At 36.4% G+C, this 21651-nt stretch overlaps 1 protein-coding gene across 1 annotated transcript; it reads left to right on the top strand.

The window, feature by feature from the left end:
• Nucleotides 1-4657: 4657 nt before the first annotated feature.
• On the top strand, nucleotides 4658-20296 carry LOC131996137 (uncharacterized). The gene is made up of 6 exons (XM_059365589.1): nucleotides 4658-4802; nucleotides 9440-9575; nucleotides 9676-9723; nucleotides 9793-9864; nucleotides 17271-19892; nucleotides 20017-20296. Exons 2-6 carry the CDS (start codon nucleotides 9440-9442, stop codon nucleotides 20232-20234), a joined length of 3096 nt encoding a protein of 1031 aa, XP_059221572.1. The 5' UTR covers nucleotides 4658-4802; the 3' UTR covers nucleotides 20235-20296.
• Nucleotides 20297-21651: the final 1355 nt, after the last annotated feature.

Below are 21651 nucleotides of genomic sequence, written 5' to 3'. Positions count from 1 at the left end.
GTGAAAAAAGTCACATTCATTGTGATTTTGTTCGATGATTCGTGCCAGCCGACTTAACGTTTAAACAGAAATATGTTATGATTTCTTGACAGATGTTGTCCAATCATTAATTGACAAATTTGCTGTTAAATGACATGATGTGCACGGAAAAAAGTACCAAAGTAAAGTAGAGAAAAGAAGAAAGTGGTATATCATGTTTGCGAAATGCTTTATTTAACACCATTGTACAATTGAGTGGTAGCGTCACTAGCACAACCATGACATAATTACCAGGTAGTGTACCGTAAACAGCTGTCAAAGAGATATGGTTGTATGTGTGCGTATTATAGTTAAGAACGATAACACATATACAACGAAAAATGGCGCGAACTAGTAACATATTCAAAATCAAAGTTGCACGAATATTTTGTTGTTGAGCAACAGCCACTACCTGTAAATGAATATATGTATCTTGATCATAACAACAAAAAACTACCCCATACGAAACTACCTTGAGTGGCAAATGCCGATAATTGAAATGTCAAAGCGGTTTTAGAAATGAACTTTGTTTTACAACTTATCTTCTTTAAATGTGATATTTGTATTTTGATCATTGTAACACTGTTTAGTTGGAATATTGGATCAAATGGTACATCTTTTTAAGATTTTAGAAAAAATCACAGCTGTGTTATCAAGCCTACATGATGAAGACACATTTGATGTACAATGTAAGTTGAACAATTTACGCGGTACATCATGATGCGTGATCATCATAAATTTATTGATTAAACCTATGACATAATTACCAGATAGTGTACCGTAAACAGCTGAGTAAAATTTTTTCTCGCGAAGTGCACTATCTGTCAAGGAATTTTGGTTGTTTGTGTGTGTTATAATCAATAACTATTACACACAAACAACGGAAAATGGCGCGAACTAGTAACATACTCAAAATCAGAGTTGCAGTCAGGATGCACTAATAAGATGATGTCATGCGAATAGCTGAGTAAATTTTTTTTTTATTTAAGTTGTACTAAATTAATTGTACCATAGTTGAACTGATCACTAATTTTGACAGATAGTGCACTTAATATTTTGTTGTTGGGCAACTGCCACTACCTGTAAATGAATATATCTTGGTTAAAGCCTGGTACTGACTTCATTCGCACCGAAAATGTCTATTAAATTATTTCGAAATCCGACGGACTCTTTTCTTTGTCAGAACACAAGCAAAAGTCAAACAACAACACACAACAAATACAACAGTATTGAAGCAAAGTTGATTCGGCCCATTTCGTGAGCATTTAATTACGTTTGCAATTAAAATTGTGCGAAATTTATCCTGATGCAGCGACATGTCGCTACTATTTTGCTCATAGAACTCAGTGCCACTTGTACGGAATGTGTTGGAATTATCTCCGTCACCATATTTTTATAGTGCATTTTGACAGTTTTTCGTGTGAAAAGTCGAAGTCAATACTAGACTTAGAATAAATGTGTATGTGTCAAACGTATATATGACCATATGAAAAATTAAATCATTTTAATTTTTTAAATAATTATGTCAATCGTGTGTATCGTGTAAGCAGAAATTTACTTAAGGCTCTATCACACTACATATTCTTGTCCTTTGGCATGCCACTTTTTATGTATCATCGGTATTTCTTTATGTATGTCATAAATGCCGATTAACATACGATTCATCATTTTTGCTATCACATTAGTACATTATTTTTGTATGACATAACCTAAAATGTGAAGAAAGCTGATTTTTTATGACTACAAATTGTTAAGGTTGTGAAAACAATTTAATTTGGGGTTGCTTTCATCAACTTACAAAAAAAGAGGAGAATTCTTTATATTTCTTAGAGCATCGCTCTAATCGAAAAAAAACAGTGCTATTCAGAGAAGTGATTTTCATATCACACTATGTGTGGAACTTTAACAATAACAAAATTTAAAATGTATTGTTTGATATAAGACAATCACATGTAATGTGATGACACCTTTAAAAGATGATAAGATTTTTTTTAAAAAATAAAGAAATGGAAAAAATAAAGAACAGCTTAATGAGTTTATAATATTAAAATCATAAAAAACATTTGTATGTAAAACCTTTGTTTTACGGCGTGTTTACACGTCATTGACGTGTCAGTCGTACCGTTTAAGCAGAAATGTGTAATCATTACTTAACAAATGTAGGATGACAGGGTTTGTTCAGAAAATATAATGAAATGGAAAAAAGTAAAGAAAAATTAACAAATAAAGCAAGGCTTAATGTGTTGGTAAAGCAAAAATCATTTATATTTGGAAAACTTCAAAATATTGAACATTAAAACTTGTATTATTGCGTCAATCTAATTTTTCTTTATAAAATCAGCTAACCCCGAATAAATGACCAGTGTAAATGGGGTTTTATTATCAATCAAACTTGTTTACGGCTTTTACAGCATTGCATGCTAAAATTTTTGTTGTTTGGCATGTTTTACCATAAACCAATAAATCCACTTTTGGCTGGATGTCTTTAAAACCTAGAATATATTAATTTTCATGCTGATTGTGTGATGAAAATACGACGAAATGCATCTATCGAATGAGGTATATATATGTATGGTATATACGTACATATATACGAATGTACACTTGTGAATATATGATATGTACGTACATTCGTACGCATGTACACTTGTATGTGAGCTGATCTTCATATAAAATTTTGCTCAAATCGAGGTAATTTATTTTACAATATAAACGTAATCTAAAGAACAATTGCATAGTTAAGTGTAAGTATTAATACACAAATATTCTAGCATTAAAATATTTTCCCCCACAATCCTTCTTTAAGTGCAAACTGTCCATTAGAACTTAGGTAAGCATCAATGATTTTCCAAATAACATCAAGCTATATTTGCCAGCCATATGCACCGAAAGTTCCAACGTTGGAAGTACCCGTTAAGATCATACAACGAATACCAAACACAATTACTTTTTTATCCATATAATCTCTATTTGGAGCGTGTGTCGAATGAAAGCAATCTCCTATGATGAGATGTAAAAATGACGTAGGGGGTTGTTTTTTAGATTGGTGAGAAAAAAATTAATTTTGCTGTGCCAATCAACCATTTTTTCTAACACTGACAAATTTTGACGGTTGGCAAAAATCAAAAGTAACATGATTTGCGCGCCACATAATAATACAGAAAATAATGATTATTTGCGTATTGAATATTTTTTAAAAATATTTTCCGTTACTGCTAGCAATTATATTGCAAATACGAACGTTGCAATATGAAGTTATTTAAGGACTTGCTTTGGAAAAGAGGAAGACACGGCGAGTAAGTTATGTTATTTTAAAGACATCTGTATAAATTATTTCAGAATTTTATAAAGTTTTATACATGGAACCTTCTTTACAAATCATTACTTCACGAAAAATTAATGCAAATGCAAATTTGCTTCTATTTTTATACCCTCCACCATAGGATGGGGGGTATACCAATTTCGACATTCTGTTTGTAACTACTCGAAATATTCGTCTGAAACCCCATAAAGTATATATATTCTTGATCGTTGCGACATTTTATGTCGATCTAGTCATCTCCGTCCGTCTGTCTGTCGAAAGTACGCCAATTTCCGAAGGAGTAAGGCTAGCCGCTTGAAATTTTGCACAAATGGCAGCTATATCAGGTTAGGGGCCGATTTGAACCATTCTTAAGTTGGAAGTCATAACAAAACACATCATGCAATATTTCAGCCAAATCGGATAAGAATTTATCCCTGTAGTGGCTCAAGAAGTCCACACCCCAGATCGGTTTATATGGCAGCTATATCAGGTTATGGACCGATTTGAAAGTCATAGCGAATTTGTTGAAAGTCATAGCGAAACATATCATACAAAATTTCAGCCAAATCGGATAATAATTGCGTCCTCTAGTGGCTCAAGAAGTCAATACGCCAGATCGGTTTATATGGCAGTTATATCAAGTTATGGACCGATTTTAACCATACTCAGCGCAGTTGTTGGAAGCTATAATAAAACTCCTTGTGCCGAATTTCAGCCAAATGGGATAAGAATTGTGCTTACTCTTGTGCTCAAGAAGTCAAGACCCAAGATCGGTTTATATGGTAGCTATATCAGGTTATTGACCGATTTGAACCAGTGGTTAGATTTCATAACAAAACACGTCGTGCAAAATCTCATTCCAATCGAAAAAGAAATGCGCCCTCTAGAGACTCAAGAAGTCAAAACCCAAGATAGGTTTATATGGTAGCTATATCAAAACGTGGACCGTTATAGCCCATTTACAATCCCAACCGACCTACATTAATAAAAAGTATTTGCGCAAAATTTCAAACGGCTAGCTTAACTCCTTCGAAAGTTAGCGGGCTTTCGACAGACAGACGGACATGGCTAGATCGACATAAAATGTCATGACGATCAAGAATATATATACTTTATGGGGTATTAGACGAATATTTCGAGGAGTTACAAACAGAATGACGAAATTAGTATACCCCCATCCTATGGTGGAGGGTATAAAAATGTATGACATATTTGTTTGTAAAAATATATTTTGTGTAAAATCTATTTTTAATAGGTCGCATGCTGGAAACGTTAACATACTTGATAATGACAGATCATTTTTTGTCAGTCGTCAACGTCTTAGGTTACCATTAAAAGAGCAGCAATTATGTTGCGGGTATCAATTACAGCGACTACTTTATTCGCGTATTTGATAAGCTTTCATATCTTATTCTAACGGGATTGTACAGTTTAAAACACACATTTAGAAGTGAAAATTTTGTGTGAACGGAGCGGTCAGGTAAGTACTTTTTGCCACAATATAAAAAATTGTACTTTGCATACAAACTAAGAAATCAAAGACTACAAGATGCATAAAATTTCTTCAAAATATAATAATGAAGAAAATGGGCATGAAATCTCATCACAAAAAGGATATTTTAGGCATTATCGTTGGTAAAATCAATTAAAATTAAATCAGCCTTTTTTGTTTTAGTTGAAGTGCCTAAAAGATCCATTTGATGATGAAATTTCATTTTCCAAGAGATGTTCTATTTGATGGCTCAACAGGTGTGTTCATCGGCATTTTGAAGAAATTTTGTCCAACATGTATTCTTTGATTTCTTAGCTTGTGTGCAAAATTCCATCAAAATTGGATCATGTTAAGATGTAGCTAACCTCAGTGTTCTAGCTTCCATATTAGTGTCTCCGTCGGTTTACTGTATAACTTTTACTTTTTATACCCTCCACCATAGGATGGGGGTATACTAATTTCGTCATTCTGTTTGTAACACCTCGAAATATGCGTCTAAGACCCCATAAAGTATATATATTCTTGATCGTCGCGACATTTTAAGTCGAACTAGACGTCCGTCTGTCTGTCGAAAGCACGCTTTTGAGGGAGTAGAGCTAGCTGCTTGAAATTTTGCGGAAATACTTTTTATTAGTGTAGGTCGGTTGGATTTGTAAATGGGCCAAATCGGTTCACGTTTTGATATAGCTGCCATATAAACCGATCTTGGGCCTTGACTTCTTTAGCCTCTAGAGGGCGCAATTCTTGTCCGATTTGACACATAGTGTTTTGATATCACTTCCAACAACTGTAAGTAGTATGGTCCTAATCGGTCCATAACCTGATATAGCTGTCATATAAACCGATCTTGGGTCTTGGCTTCTTGAGCCTCTAGAGGGCGGCACTCTCCTCCGATTTGACTGAAATTGTGCACATAGTGTTTCTATATTACTTCCAACAACTGTGCTAAGTGTGGTTCAAATCGGTCCATGTTTTGATATAGCTGCCATATAAACCCATTTTGGGTCTTGACTTCTTGAGCCTCTAGAGAGCGCAATTCTCATCCGATTTGGCACAAATGTACAAATTGTACAACGGCTCCTCCCAAGGCCCTCAACATACTTGTGCAACATGGTCAGAATCGATCTATAGCTTGATACAGCTCCCATATAAACCGATCTCCCGATTTCGCTTCTTGAGCCCCGAATCGGACTATAACGTGATATAGCTGTGGGCACGATACGCCATTTTGTGCTATAAGGTAGTTTTAAGTAAGTACAGAAAAAACTTTTAGTCGCCCAATATGTAATGTCAAAATTTCATTAAAATCGTTTCAAGTATATATATATATATATATATATATATACACTAGCTGACCCGTGCTGCGCCTTCTTTTACTTTATATGGAACAATAGTTTCCTTGGAATATTTATTTTCGACAATTAAAGATTTTTTAGTGAAATACCATGCTACGAAAATAGTATATCGCTTGACTAACAGTTTAAAGATATAAGTGCCTTTATCTGAATCCCATATGATCTTTATTGATCTACGAATTCAAGTTTGGTTGTAAGGTGTACTCCCAGATACATGGCCCAGAAAAATAAAAAATTGGTCCCGAATGTGGGCATCAATTCTTGCTCTACCCCCCAATACTTTTCATTTAGGCCCACATTGTCATGGTCGGTAAATATGCCCGATTTAGGGGTGTTTTGGGGATTGGGGTGGTCGCCCAAACTCTAAGCCCGGAAAATATATTAGGAACGTTCTCTATTCTCATATATCTATATATCATTTATTTGAACCTCATATTGCCATTGGCCTCAAAATTGGATATCAAATTCGTTTTCAAATCTCATTGAAACTCCTTATTGGAAAAGTCAGCAAATATGTCCGGTTTAAGGTATTGGCCCAAAAAACTACAATATAAATATTTAGTTCCACTCTCTTTAGGACCCAAGTTGTCTTGGTGAGCAAATACGTCCTATTTGGGGGTTGTTATGGTGGTGGGACGTCCCCTAGACAGTTGGTCCCTAATATTGATATCAGATACGTGGTCTACTCCCACATATCTTTAATTTGAGCCCCATATTTCCGGCTTGAGGGTGTTTTGGGGGATGGGCGGCCACTCTTTGAGTTGGCCTTTAAAATATACATCGGATATTTGGGTGGTGTCGTGGGGGTGGGGTGGCCCCATAGACAGTTTTCCGAAATATTAATATCATATTCGTGATTTCATTTGAGCCCCATATGGCTATGGTCGTAAATTTGTACCCTTTGGGTGATGTTTTTGGGGAGAGGCGGCCCCCTAAAAACTTGGTCCCATATTTGGATATCATATAGACAATTTTCCCGAATATTGATATCAGATTTGTGCTTTACTCCCAAATACCTTTCATTTGAGCCCCATGTGGCTATGGTCGTAAATGTGTCCCCTTTGGGGGAGGTTTATGTGGAGAGGCGGCCCCCAAACACTTGGTCCCGTATTTGGTTATCAGATTCGTATTCTACATTCAAATACCTTTTATTTAAGCCCCATATTCCCATGGTCAGTAAATAAGTCCTGTTTGGGGGGTGTTTTGGGAAAGGAGTGGACCCCCAGAAACTTGTTCCCACATTTGGATATCAGATTCGTATTCTACTCGCAAATACCTTTCATTTGAGTCCCATATTGCCATGGTCGGTAAATATGTCCGATTTGGGGGTGTTTTGGGGGTTGGGCTGGTCCCCCTAGCACTTGGTCCGACATATGGATATCAGATACGTTTTCTTATCCTAAATACCTTTCATTTGAGTCCCATATTGTCGTGATTGGTCTAAATATATGTTTGGTAGGTTTTAGGGTGGGGCGGCCCCCCTAGTTACCCCATCCGAAATTTGGACACCAAATTTTTATTTTTAGGGTACTATATGAGAGCATACAAAATTTCGCTTAAATCGCACCAACCATCTCCGAGATCTGGCGTTTCTTAAAATTAGGGTAAGAAAATCGGTTCAGCTGTTTCTGAGTCTATAAGGAACACACAAACAAATACAAATTGATTTTTATACCCTCCACCATAAGATGGGGGGTATACTAATTTCGTCATTCTGTTTGTAACTACTCGAAATATTCGTCTGAGACCCCATAAAGTATATATATTCCTGATCGTCGTGACATTTTATGTCGATCTAGCCATGTCCGTCCGTCTGTCCGTCCGTCCGTCCGTCCGTCTGTCTGTCGAAAGCACGCTAACTTCCGAAGGAGTAAAGCTAGCCGCTTGAAATTTTGCACAAATACTTCTTATTAGTGTAGGTCGGTTGGTATTGTAAATGGGCCATATCGGTCCATGTTTTGATATAGCGGCCATATAAACCGATCTTGGGTCTTGACTTCTTGAGCCTCTAGAGTGCGCAATTCTTATCCGATTGGAATGAAATTTGGTACGACGTGTTTTGTTATAATATCCAACAACTGCGCCAAGTATAGTTCAAATCGGTCCATAACCTGATATAGCTGCCATATAAACCGATCTTGGGTCTTGACTTCTTGAGCCTCTAGAGTGCGCAATTCTTATCCGATTGAAATGAAATTTTGCACGACGTGTTTTGTTATGATACCCAACAACTGTGTGAAGTATGGTTTAAATCGGTCCATAACCTGATATAGCTGCCATATAAACCGATCTTGGGTCTTGACTTCTTGAGCCTCTAGAGTGCGCAATTCTTATCCGATTGGGATGAAATTTTGCATGTCGTGTTTTGCTATGATATCCAACAACTGTGCCAAGTATGGTTCAAATCGGTTCATAACCTGATATAGCTGCCATATAAACCGATATTGGGTCTTGAATTCTTGAGCCTCTAGCGTGCGCAATTCTTATCCGATCAGAATGAAATTTTGCACGACGTGTTTTGTTATGATACCCAACAACTGTGCCAAGTATGGTTCAAATCGGTCCATAACCTAATATAGCTGCCATATAAACCGATCTTGGGTCTTGACTTCTTGAGCCTCTAGAGGGCACAATTCTTATCCGATTTGGCTGAAATTTTGCATGACGTATTTTATTTTTACTTTCAACAACTGTGTCAAATAAGGTTCAAATCGGTTCATAACCTGAAATAGCTGCTATATAAACCGATCTGGGATCTTGACTTCTTGACCCCTAGAGGTCGCAATTATTATCCGATATGCCTGAAATATTGTACGATGGATCCTCTCATGACCATCAACAAACGTGTTTATTATGGTCTGCATCGGTCTATAGCCCGATACAGATCCCATATAAATCGTTCTCTCTATTTTACTTCGTGAGCCCCAATGGGCGCAATTCTTATACGAATTGGCTGAAATTTTACACAGGTCTCCAACATATAATTTAATTGTGGTCCGAACCGGACCATATCTTGATATCGTTTTAATAGCAGAGCAACTCTTTTCTTATATCCCTTTTAGCCTAAGAAGAGATGCCGGGAAAACAACTCGACAAATGCAATCCATGGTGGAGGGTATATAAGATTCGGCCCGGCCGAACTTATCACGCTTTTACTTGTTATATATAAGATATCGTTCATCCGATAAACTAAGTTGTGTAGGATATTTACATTTGCCTTTCCCTACTTGTTTCAACTTTATTTTATTCCAATATTTCACTTAATTATAGATGTATTCGCTAATAAGGACCTCAAATAAAAATCTTTTTGTTGTCCAATCAAAGGAAATTTCCTGGAATGGTACTAGGAGTGTGCTCTTTAAGCATGAGGGAAAAGGGCATGTTGGTCTCCTTGTTTGTAAATCAAGTAAGTATTACAAATGTTGTCAATTTCCATATTTGGATACGCTTTGCGCATTATTTCATTTTTTTATATAAATTAATTAAAACAATAAATTTTTTTAAAGATAATTATAGTTCCCTATTGGATAGAAAAATAAGGGAAGAAAAAAATGGTAATTATATATTTCCTTTAATTTTATTTCAAATGTGTACAAAAAAATTAAAGATTTAACATTTTTTAGGAAATTTGCCAAAACAAAACAACAATAAGGAGAAAGAAAATGCCATATCACAGAAAATTCGAGTTAAACCCGGTAAGTAATAACATGCGCACACTGCAACATGTAGACAAGTTGTTGCCGACACAGGCTATCTCTTGTGATATTGGCCCTAAGATATGTTTCTAGCAACCTTTTTAGACTTTTTACCATAAATATGACTATGAGCTAGAACTTGACGTGGTTAAACTTGGTTACGTTAGGTCTGAGTGGCAGTCTTTTTAAACACACACACATAGACATTTCTTGTCCATTGTGATACCACATTGTGATTCCCATCAAACCCAGGACCCCCGGAATAATGTTTTCAATAAAACACATTTTCCAAAAATTCCAATATGGAGGACTATATTTATAATTATGTAATTTTCTACTCTTTCCAGAAATTAGTATTCTTTATAAAACACAAACTGTGTAACCAAATAAGTAAAAGCCTTGAGTTCATTTACCAAATTATTGTTATTGCTTTCATATTTCAATATATCCATATTTGCAAATACTTTGTTGAGATAATGCCATAAATGTTTCAGATATTCTAAAAAGTTCTTAATTATTGAAGCAATGTCGGTATATTGGAATAGAAACCCGAAATGTTTTTTTAAAAGCTGTCGACTTTGTATAAAAATTAATGTTTTCCTAATTGATGAATTTGTTTTCAAAGCTATTATGTGATAAGGTTTTTTATGTTTGTGTTAATGCCACAAAAAAATTTAGTCATACATAGCATTGCAAAGAACTTCAATATAGAATTTGATACACAGTTGACAACTTTTAAATACATTTCGGGTTTCTATTCCAACATACCAAAAATGATTCAATAATTGTAAAATTTTTATAATATCTGAAAATTTTGCGACATTGTCTCAACAATGCATTGACAAATATGGATATATATGGAAATGTGGATGGAATAACAAGAATTTGGTGCCAAAATCCAAGGGTTTTGAATTATTTGGACAAGCAATTTGTGTTTTATTAAGAATATTAATTGCTGGAAAGAGTAGTAAACTATATTGACAAAAAGGTCTGCTATGACGGAGCAGCAGCTGAGGAATAGTCCACACGGAAAGTGTCCAGCGTTCTAAGGAAGGGTAGTGCCACCGCTTTTCAATTGCGTCTGCATGCATACGGAAACTAATTATAAACAATGCCCACCCTACATATTATTTTTACGGAAAGCCATGACCTACATTGATGCCATAAATTTACCCACAATTTACAATATGGGACTCAAATGAATGGCAAATGGGAATAGAATACGAATCTGATATCAAAAGAAGGGCCGCCTCTTCCCTTCAAAAAACACCAGACGCAAAAGTAGACTGATATGGGATTCAAGTGCACAGTATTTGGGGACAGAATACGAAAATGGTATCAAAATTTAGCACCAAGTGTCAGGCGGCTGCCTCGCCCACCCCCTCGGACTGCGTCGACCCGAAAGGCTTCGGGTTAAACAAGTTTATTGACGACAATCCTCTGGCCTTCACCGCCAAATCATCTGCTCTTTCATTCCCTTCCGTTACGGCCCGGCACCCTAACGATGCGGATTTTGCCATTCTCAGAGAAGGCGTTAATCTCCTTCTTACACTGCAAGACTGTTCGTGACCTTACCGTCCTGGTTGTTATTGCCCTTATGGCAATTTTACAGTCGGTAAAGATGTTCACACTCGACGTCCTCGCGTTAGCACCACACCATTTCACGCATCCGTGATCGCACGGATCTCCGCCTGCAGGACCGTACTATGGTCAGGCAGTCTAAAACAGATGTTAGTCCCTGGGTTTTCAATGTAAACCCCCAGACCCACTCTGTCCTCCAGCTCATGATCCTCCAGATGGCAATATTAGGGTTCCGTCAATCCAAGACTGTGCCCATGGCAGCAGTGCGTCGCACTCGACCTCAAAGTTCACCTCAGGTATCCGATCGCAAACCTCTCCCCTTCCTTCCAGGTTTCCTATCGTCCCCGCGATTATACCGCGATGGTATGAGCTGCTCCCATCCTCAATCCATTCTCCCATCGCCTTAAGTGTCATAGCCGCAGTGGTTGCCTCATGTGTATGTCAATGGGTCGGATATCTAGAATAGTCTCCAGTGCCCTAGTGGGCGTGGTCCTCATCGCTCCGCCTATCCAAAGACAACATTTTCTTTGAACCTGTTGTATGGTCCCTATGTTGCACTTTTTCTCCAAAAAAGTCCACCAAACTATTGAGGCGTAAGTAAATATTGGTCTAATCACGCTCCTGTAGAGCCAGTGGACTATCTTCAGATTCAGGACCCATTTCGAGCCTACATATTGCTCAACATCTGTGAGCCTTTTCAGTACGCTCCTGAATGTGACACTGCGAAGGACCCCACCAGTGCAGTCGTAATCCTGTTGACATTTTCGTCAATGTCTTCTATAATTGGACAATCCAAATTGTGTTGCCCAAACACAAATTGTGTGACCAAATAATTAAAAGCCTTGGGTATATTTACCAAATTCTTGTTATTGTTATTGTATATATCCATATTTGCCATTTGCCCTCCAACAAACCACCAAACGGAAAAAGGGGCAGATAGAGGTCTCAAGTGCACGGTATTTGGGAACAGAATACGAAAATGATATCAAAACATGGCACCAAGTATCAGGGCGTATCACCCCAAACAAAAAACCAAATGGGCATGCAGGCTGATTAGGACAATAGGGTACTCAAATGAAAGGTATTTAGGAGTCGAGTACGAATTGGGATTTATTATTTTGTATCCGATGTACCTTCATGACATGATTTTGAAACCAAATACCCTAAACAAGTTGATTTATGTGGATGTGGGAGAGGCTCATTGCCCTGAATGCCTCATTTGGGCACTACTATCAAAATAATTTAAAAAAAGTTGTGAATAATAACTCCATGAGGTGTCCTTCTACTGGCCCGTCTCTGTAGAACTACAGAACCTAAGCCAGTCGTAATACGTCTTTTAGTAAATAAGTTATTAATAAACTTTTTTACAATAGTATTGATGCCGAAAGTGTGCAGGTCCTTCTGATTAACGGGTTTTGCATTATTGAAGGCACCATTAATGTTCCTATGTCTTTCTGTCTGTCCTCGTATTCTTGTGATCCAAAAATTCCAATATAGAGTATAATTTTTATAATTGTATAATTTTCTTCTCATTCCAGCAATTAATATTCTTTATAAAACACAATTAATTTTCTTTATAAAAACCAAATAATTAAAAGCCTTGAGTTCCTTTACCAAATTCTTGTTAATGCTTCCACATTTCAATATATCCATATTTGTAAATGATTTGTTTGAGATATTATAAACATTTCTTAATTATTGAATCAATGTCGGTATATAGGAATGGAAACCCGAAATGTCTTTTTAAAAGTTGTCGACTTTGTATAAAAATGTATATTTTGCCTATTTTTTCAAAGCTATTATGATACTTATGTTTGTGTTAATGACACATAATATATATACATATCATTGGAAAGAACTTCAATATAAAATTTGATTTATAATTGACAACTTTTAAATACATTTTGTGTTTTTATTCCAATATTCTAAAATTGATTTAATAATTTTAAAATTTTTATATTATCTGAAACACGACTATGTAAGAGCTGTCAAATGTGACGCCAAGTATTTTGGGGCACTTGATGGTCAGAATCATTTCTCCATCGACTATCACAGTCAGCTCGGCATTCACCCCACGCGTATTTGTAGTGAACAATGTGGCTGAAGATTTGGTGGCAAATATCTTCAGATTTCTTGCAGCGAAATATGAGGCAAGTTCGTTGAGGTAGACGTTCAACCTATCGCAGATGTCAACAATGGGTGGCGGCCTGATGCCACAATACGATCTCTATGCCGTCTGGAGGGGGCGGAATGGAGGATAGTTAGAGGTTAAAAAGTACCGGAGATATAACCCCGCCTTGGGAAACTCCGTGTTTCACTCTAAGTGGCTTCGATTTCTTATCATTAAATTACACAAATGTCTGGCGACCATACAGATAATTCGTGATCCAGCGTTTCACGCCTGGTTGGAGGGACGTATTGGCGATGTACTCAAATAGTTTGGCGTGGCTGACCATGTCGAATGCCTTTGATAGGTCTTGTGTCACGAGGACCGTCCTATAACATGGCCTGGGCTGACTGAAGCCACGGCAAATGTGTGCGGTTGTAGTGCTATGCAGTCTTCGAAATCCCTGTTGATGCTCGGTGAATGAAAATTCTCCTGCGAGGCTCGGGAGGAGTAATGCCCCAAGCTTCTTTGCTGCTGGTGAGAGAAGGGAGTTCGGCCTGTACGACCCCCCCAAATGCTTTGTTGAGATAATGCCGTAAATGTTTTAGATCTTATAAAAATTTGTTAAAGAAAACCGGAATGCCTTTTTAAAAGCTGTCGACTTTGTATAAAAATTTATATTTTTCCTAATTGATGACTTCGTTTTCAAAGCTATTATGTGATTAGGTTTTCTATGTTTGTGTTAATGACACATACATATATAGCATTGGAAAGAACTTCAATATAAAATTTGATACACAATTGACAACTTTTAAAGACATTTCGGTTTTCTATTCTAATATTCCAAAATTGATTTAATAACTTTTAAATGTGTATAATTCTAAAACAATTACGACATTATCTCAACAATGCATTGACAAATGGCGATATATATGGAATAAATAAATATGGATGGAATAACAAGAATTTGGTACCAATACCCAAGGATTTTAATTATTTGGTCACGCAATTTGTTTAGTATTAAGAATATGAATTGCTGCAATGAGTAGTAAATTAATTAACGAAAAAGAGAATTTAAATTTATTAAAAGAATTTAATATTTAAACTTGCTAAAATTTGGTACAGTGAGTTGAATTATTAACACGACATCCGTCACAAATAAGTTATAGATGGGATCAAGATGGGGGAAAGTATATATATTCTTGATCAGCGTAAAAATCCAAGACGATCTGGACATGTCCGTCCGTCTGTCTGTTGAAATCATGCTACAGTCTTCAAAAAATAGAGATATTGAGCTAAAATTTTGCACAGGTTCTTTTTTTGTCCATAAGCAGGATAAGTTCGAAGATGTGCTATATCGGACTATATCTTGATATAGCCCCCATATAGACCGATCCGCCGATTTAGGGTCTTAGGCCAATAAAGGCCACATTTATTATCCGATTTTGCTGAAATTTGGGACAGTGAGTTGTGTTAGGCCTTTCGACATCCTCCGTCAATTAGGCCCAGATCGGTCTAGATTTGGATATAGCTGCCATATAGACCGATCCTCCAATTTAGGGTCTTAGGCCCATAAAAGCCACATTTATTATCCGATTTTGAGAAAATTTGGGACAGTGAGTTGTATTAGGCCCTTCAACATCCTCCGTCAATTTGGCTCAAATCGGTCCAGATTTGGATATAGCTGCCATATAGACCGATCTCTCGGTTTTAGGGCCATAAAAGGCGCATTTATTGTCCGATGTTGCCGAAATTTGAGACAAAGAGTTAAGTTAAGCCCCTCCACATATTTCTGCAATTTGGTCTAGATCGATCAAGATTTGCATATAGCTGCCATATAAACCGATCTCTCGATTTAAAGTCTTGGCCCCATAATCCGATTGCACTGAAATTTGATACACTGACTTATGTTATGCTTTTCGACATTCGTGTGGAATATAGTTCAGATCGTTTTATTTTTAGATATAACAACTAAAAAGACCAATATTTTGTTATATACAATTGAACAATACTTTTACTTATTAGTATCTGGTCCAAATCGGAACATAGCTGCTATGGGGCATAAGGTATGAATTTTGCACCGGATTTTGAGGAAAGGTGGTTCATATATATATCCGAGGTGGTGGGTATCCAAAGTTCGGCCCGGCCGAACTTAACGCCTTTTTACTTGTTCAAGCTTATTTGCGCTCATTTAAGGCCATTATTAGTTACATGAGATCCTTAAATGCCAATTTGGTCTATAATTTAATGATGAATCGTCTGTTAAATAGTTAGTCGCGAGCTTCTTCCATTTCGCACCAAATTTACATTGTTGGACTCTAAGCCAACAACACGCTTATGTAGAGTGCGAACTGAAGAAAATGTCGCAGTCAGTATATCAATGGATACATAAATAAACAGAATTGTCGATTTTAGAGTAGCGCAGAGGTTAGCATGTCCCCCTATGACACTGAACGCCTGGGTTCGAATCCTGGCGAGAACAACAGAATATTTTTCAGCGGTGGTTATCCCCTCCTAATGCTGGCGACATTTGTGAGGTACCTTGCCATGTAAAAACTTCTCCGCAAAGATGTGTCGCTTTGCGACACGCTTTTCGGACTCGGCTATAAAAAGGAGGTCCCTTATCATTGAGCTTAAAATTGAATCGGACATCACTCATTGATTTGTGAGAAGTTTGCTCCAGTTCTTTAATGGAATGTTCATGCGCAAATTTTGGAGTAAAGATCTGCCAGAAGCATTGCAAGAGCTACCAATGCAACCAGCAAAGTCACAGTCTGGTGCGGTTTATGGACTGGTGGCATCATTAGACCGTACTTCTTCAAAGATGATGCGAATCGTAATGTAACTGTAAATGGTGAGCGCTATCGTGAGGTGATATCCAACTTTTTTTTGCCCAAAATGTAAGAGCTTAACTTGCATGACATGTGGTTTCAACAAAACGGCAACAGCACGGGTAGGAATGAACTTAGTGTGTGGCGAGTTCGGTGAACAATTTATTTTACATTCGGGTTCGGTCAAATGGCCAGCTAGATCGTGCGATTTAACGCCTTTAGACTATTTTTTGCGGGGCTATGTTAAACCTCATGTCTAACAGACAAGCCCGCTTCAATTGGCGCATTGGAAGACAAAATTGAAGCATTTATTCGTGATATACCGGCAGAAATATTGGAAAGAGTATGTCAAAATTGGATTAAGCGGATGGACCATTTGAGACGCAGTCACGGTCAACATTTGCATAAAACAATCTTCGAACATTTAAATAAATGGCCAAGTACTATCGATTCAAATAAAAATTTCATGCATTTTTCTGAATTTTATGTGTTTTCTTTTTGAAAAGCTTTCCTAAAGCTCTAAGAAATAACCCCTTATATATATTTGTGTATAGCTGTCATTTAATCTCTTGAATTTTGGGAATTCGAGATAGAAAATAGTAAACTATGCCTAAAGTGGATTTGGACCACAAACTCAAGGCTATTTTAAAGAAATTTTTCAGCAAATTTGATTGTAATAATCAATACAATAAAGTTTCTTGTATTGATAAGAGAATATCAATACAAGAAATAATAAGAGACTATTCAGTTAAATCCAGTTAAAACAGTACAATCGAATTTCTTGCATTAGTTGCAAGTTATTTATGATTATCTAGATATGTATGTCAGTTATCTCCAATGACACTGTTTACCTTCAATATAATTTCAAACTCGACGCTTTTTTTAAGGGGTTTACCAGGACAAATCTAATCGGAATGTCGGCAAGATTGCTGCTAGTATTACAAAAATGGAATATTCATTAAACCAAGATGATTTACCTACAACTAACTTAGAGTTTCCTGAGGATGTCACATTATGTTGTTTTAGTGAGAAGTATTTGAACAATGGGGAGGATCCTCTAGTTCTTATTTCATCACCAACGCCAGAAAGCCACTTACCTCTAAAACCATCAAAGCCCTCCTCCAATATAGACTTAAGCTCGACACTTTTAAATAAATGGGTTTCTAAGGACAAATCTGGTTTGGATCTTAGCTTGGTTTCTGCAAATACTACGCAAGGCAATAACACCATTGAATGTTTAATAAACCAATATGATTTATCTACTAAAGAGGATAGTCCGGAAGTAGAATTATTTTGTCCCGTTTCTAATGTATCACCGACTCAGTTACATCCAATAAAATCGACGTCCACCTACAAAACAATTTTAAACTCGACCCATGGCGAAGGAGTTTCTCAGGATAAGTGTGACTTGGATGTTAGCACAATTACCGCAGATACTTCGAAATGCGAATCCAACATTGATAGTTCATTGAACCGCGAGAATACGTCTAATTCACAGTATGTTCCGGACACCAGCTTATGCTCTACTTTTGAACAAAGCCTAACAATTATAGAGGATCCTCTTAATATAAATTTGGTTACAGTCCCTCTCAAAGGCAAAGTCAAGAAAAGGCATTATTGCAAATTTTGCGGTTCATTGCAGACTCAGATTGGAAGGCATTTGCTTTTGAAACATAAGGCTGAGAGAGAAGTAAAAACTGCGAGCAGGTTGCCGGCAAAGAGTGATGAGCGTATGAAAATTTTGGCAAAATTGCGGAAAGAAGGTGATTTTGTTCATAATACTAACAAAACTGCAAACACTGGCATTTTAATTTTACCAAGAAATCCACAAAAGAAGTTTGCGAAAAGTGCCACTGATTTGACTTGTTGTTGCACTTGTAAGGGCTTCTATTCCAAAATGAGTTTTCGACAACACCGGTATAACTGCCATAAAGTCAATAGGGCTAGAAAAAATAAGTTAACTATAGCAGCGGGTAAAGCACTAACTCAATTTTACCATCCAGCGGCCAGTCCAGTCCTAAGAACGAAGATTTTGCCAGTTCTCAATGACGACGTTGTAACCGATTCCATCAGGTTTGATGAACTCATAATAAAATATGGTAGGAGGATGGCCGAGAAGTACACGTCCCCCCACAATTACGAAATGATTCGTGCTCATTTGCGGTATTTAGGCAGGTTTAAACTTCAGGCTATGGCTTTAGATCATGAAATTACCGAATTAAAAGACGTCTTTAGGCCCCAAAAACATGATATGTGCATAGAGGCTATAAAAAAAGTAGCCAGTTGGAATGAGGAACGGCAATGGTATGATCATCCACAAGTGGCGATAATACTTTCGTCTTTAATAAAAAAATGTGCATATACATTGCAAGCGGAATATGTTAAAGATCTAGCGGAAGAAGATAAAAAGAAAACTGTCCGTGATTTTATCTTACTGTGGGAAGAAGAAGTACCTACGGTTATAAATAGAAAAGCCCTTGAAGACCAGAGCAACCAAAAGCGGATAAAAAAAGTTGTCCTGCCAACAAAAGAAGATATTAAGAAATTGTACTTTTATCTTAAAAACTTAGTGGCCGAATATATTTCGAAATTGACAAGCTTTGATATGGACAGTTACATCGAATTGAATAAATGTACTTTAGTGCTCATACAAATCTTTAACAGAAGAAGGGCTGGAGAACTTGAGCGCATCCAAATTGCTAACTATACCAACAAAGAAATTATAACAAACAGAATGGAGAAGGAGCTGCTGAGCAATTTATCTAATGAAGCAATATTTTTTGCAAGACAATATGCTAGGATTAACCTAAGAGGCAAACTAGGCCGCACTGTACCTGTGCTTCTTTGTCCTTTAACAGTTAAAGCAATTGATAAAATTTTAGAATACCGCAAAAAAGCAGGGATAACTATTAAAAACCCTTTTATATTCGCAAACCCGGTAGCTTCCAAAACATCCAACCAATACTTTCGTGCATGTACTTTGATTAGACAGTTTTCCACTGAATGCGGTGCAGAAATTCCGGAAAGTCTGCGTGGAACTAAATTGCGTAAACACATAGCCACTTATATGTCAATGATTAATGCAGAAGAGGCCTCTATTGATAAATTAGCCAACTTTTTGGGACATCATAAAGATATCCACAAAAACGTTTACCGAGCAACAATTCCAGAAGCTGAAGTAAATTGCGTGTCCCAAATTCTTATGGCAGCAATTGGTATTAGTGATAATGGCGTTAACGACAATGAAAGCGATGAAGATGCCGCAGACGACGAATGTGAAGGAGGTAACGTTGGTGATGAAGATAGTAGAGGTAACGTTGGCAACCAAGGTAATGGAGGTAACGAAGTGGATCTTGGTAATGGAGGCAATGTCGGTGATAGAGTTGACTTAGACGACCAGAGCAATGGGTATGACGCAGCAGTAATTGGCGATCAAAATATCATCACCTCTACCGTGGAAGATCAAAATGGAGATCCAGATTACATGCCAAAGAAGAAGAGAAGAAGTAGTAAGTTTTAACATTTTTCTCGCACCAACTTATAACTTAGTATTAAGATTGTCTTTCAAAAAATCTTTTCAGAAAAATATTTTAAATATTTTATCGATATTTTAATAAATTTTTAAATTTTTAGCTTCTCCCTATGGAAAAACGAAACGTCGGAGATGGACACCAATGGAGAAAGAAGTGCTGCGCAACGAGCTGGGAGATCTTGGAAGAATAAAAAAACTTCCTACCGTATTAGAATGCCTCAAATTAAAAAAAAAATACAATATTTTGGAGGGAAGAACCCCTCAGCAAATAAAATCTTTTATTGATAATCAAAAAAAGCCTTATAGGGACAAGGCCTAATGAGTGAATTTCGAATATTAATTTATTTCTTAATTGGTTTTATTTAAAAAACTATTGCTTCATTTACTAAAATTTAATTAATCGTTTCTTGTTTTGGATTTTTTTGTTTTGTTATGTGATTGCGCCAATAAATTTTTTGAATTCTTAAAATGTTCAAAGAAACTAGTCAAAATTATTTCTGCTTATTATATTTTTTTTTTTGGTTTTAACGGACTACGCTATACTGACGGGAATTTGACAGTGTTAATTCAAAAACGGGGTTTTCAAACCACTGCAGTTGTTTTGCTGAAATTTGGGACAGTGAGTTGTGTTAGGCCTCCTTCGTAAATTTGGCTTAGATCGGTCCAGATTTGGATATAGCTGCCATAGACCGATCCTCCGATTTAGGGTCTTAGGCCCATAAAAGCCACATTTATTATCCGATTTTGCTAAAATTAGGGACAGTGAATTGTGTTAGGCCCTTCGACATCCTTCGTCAATTTGGCCTAGATCGGTCCAGATTATATAGGTGCCACATAGACTGATCCTCCGATTAAGGGTCTTAGGCCCATAAAAGCCACATTTATTATCCGATTTTGCTGAAATTTGGGACAGTGGTTTGTGTTAGGCCCCTTGACATCCATCGTCAATTTGGCCCAATTGAATCTATCAACGGTGGTTGATAGGTTCAATAAATAAAATTACATGTGTTAAAAAAACTTTCTTCCCATTTTTAAAATATATTTACAGCAAGATTGCAATATATAAAATATGTTATTATTAATATATAAATAAGTAAAAAATTAATTAGTTTAGTATTAAGAATTAAGCAATAAAAAAGTTTTATTGTCTACAATTTTTAAAAATTGTACAATTTTATGATCTTGCCCTAACAGGCAAAAAACTTGAAAATGAAAGTTTTACCTTGTAATGTTTATTAAATGGATGTCCTTCGAAAATAATAAAACCATTTAGGTCTATGGTAAGCTAAATCTCTATACACAAAATCGTCTTGCGACAGACTATCTGATTAGTGCATAGCACAAATAGGTACTTGGCAATTAATATGGTATATGAAATTTGTTATTACCATAAAAATGAATCTTTTCGCAAAAATATATATCGATTATGAAAAATATACCACCAATAATTTTGGGAATTATCGTTAATACAACACTCATAGAAATTTGTTAGTAAAATAAGCGAAGATATTTGCTGTAACAACAGCAAAGCTGCTAAAAATGGGACAGCAATAATTTTTTGCTGAAACAGCAAACAATTTCTGCGATTCTCAGATAATAAAAAGTTGGTGCAAATGAAAAATGATAGAAAAAAAACATACCAAAGTGTTTAAAATTTTTTAACTTCTAAACTGACATTAGATCATTTACCATATATTAGACGTAAAACAACAAACAATCCCATGGCAGTCGTTTGT

This window comes from Stomoxys calcitrans, chromosome 3 (assembly GCF_963082655.1).
Source record: "Stomoxys calcitrans chromosome 3, idStoCalc2.1, whole genome shotgun sequence".
Classification (NCBI taxonomy): Eukaryota; Metazoa; Arthropoda; class Insecta; order Diptera; family Muscidae; genus Stomoxys; species Stomoxys calcitrans.
Note: the sequence above shows the minus strand (reverse complement) of the source record. Positions and strands in the feature narration are given on the sequence as shown.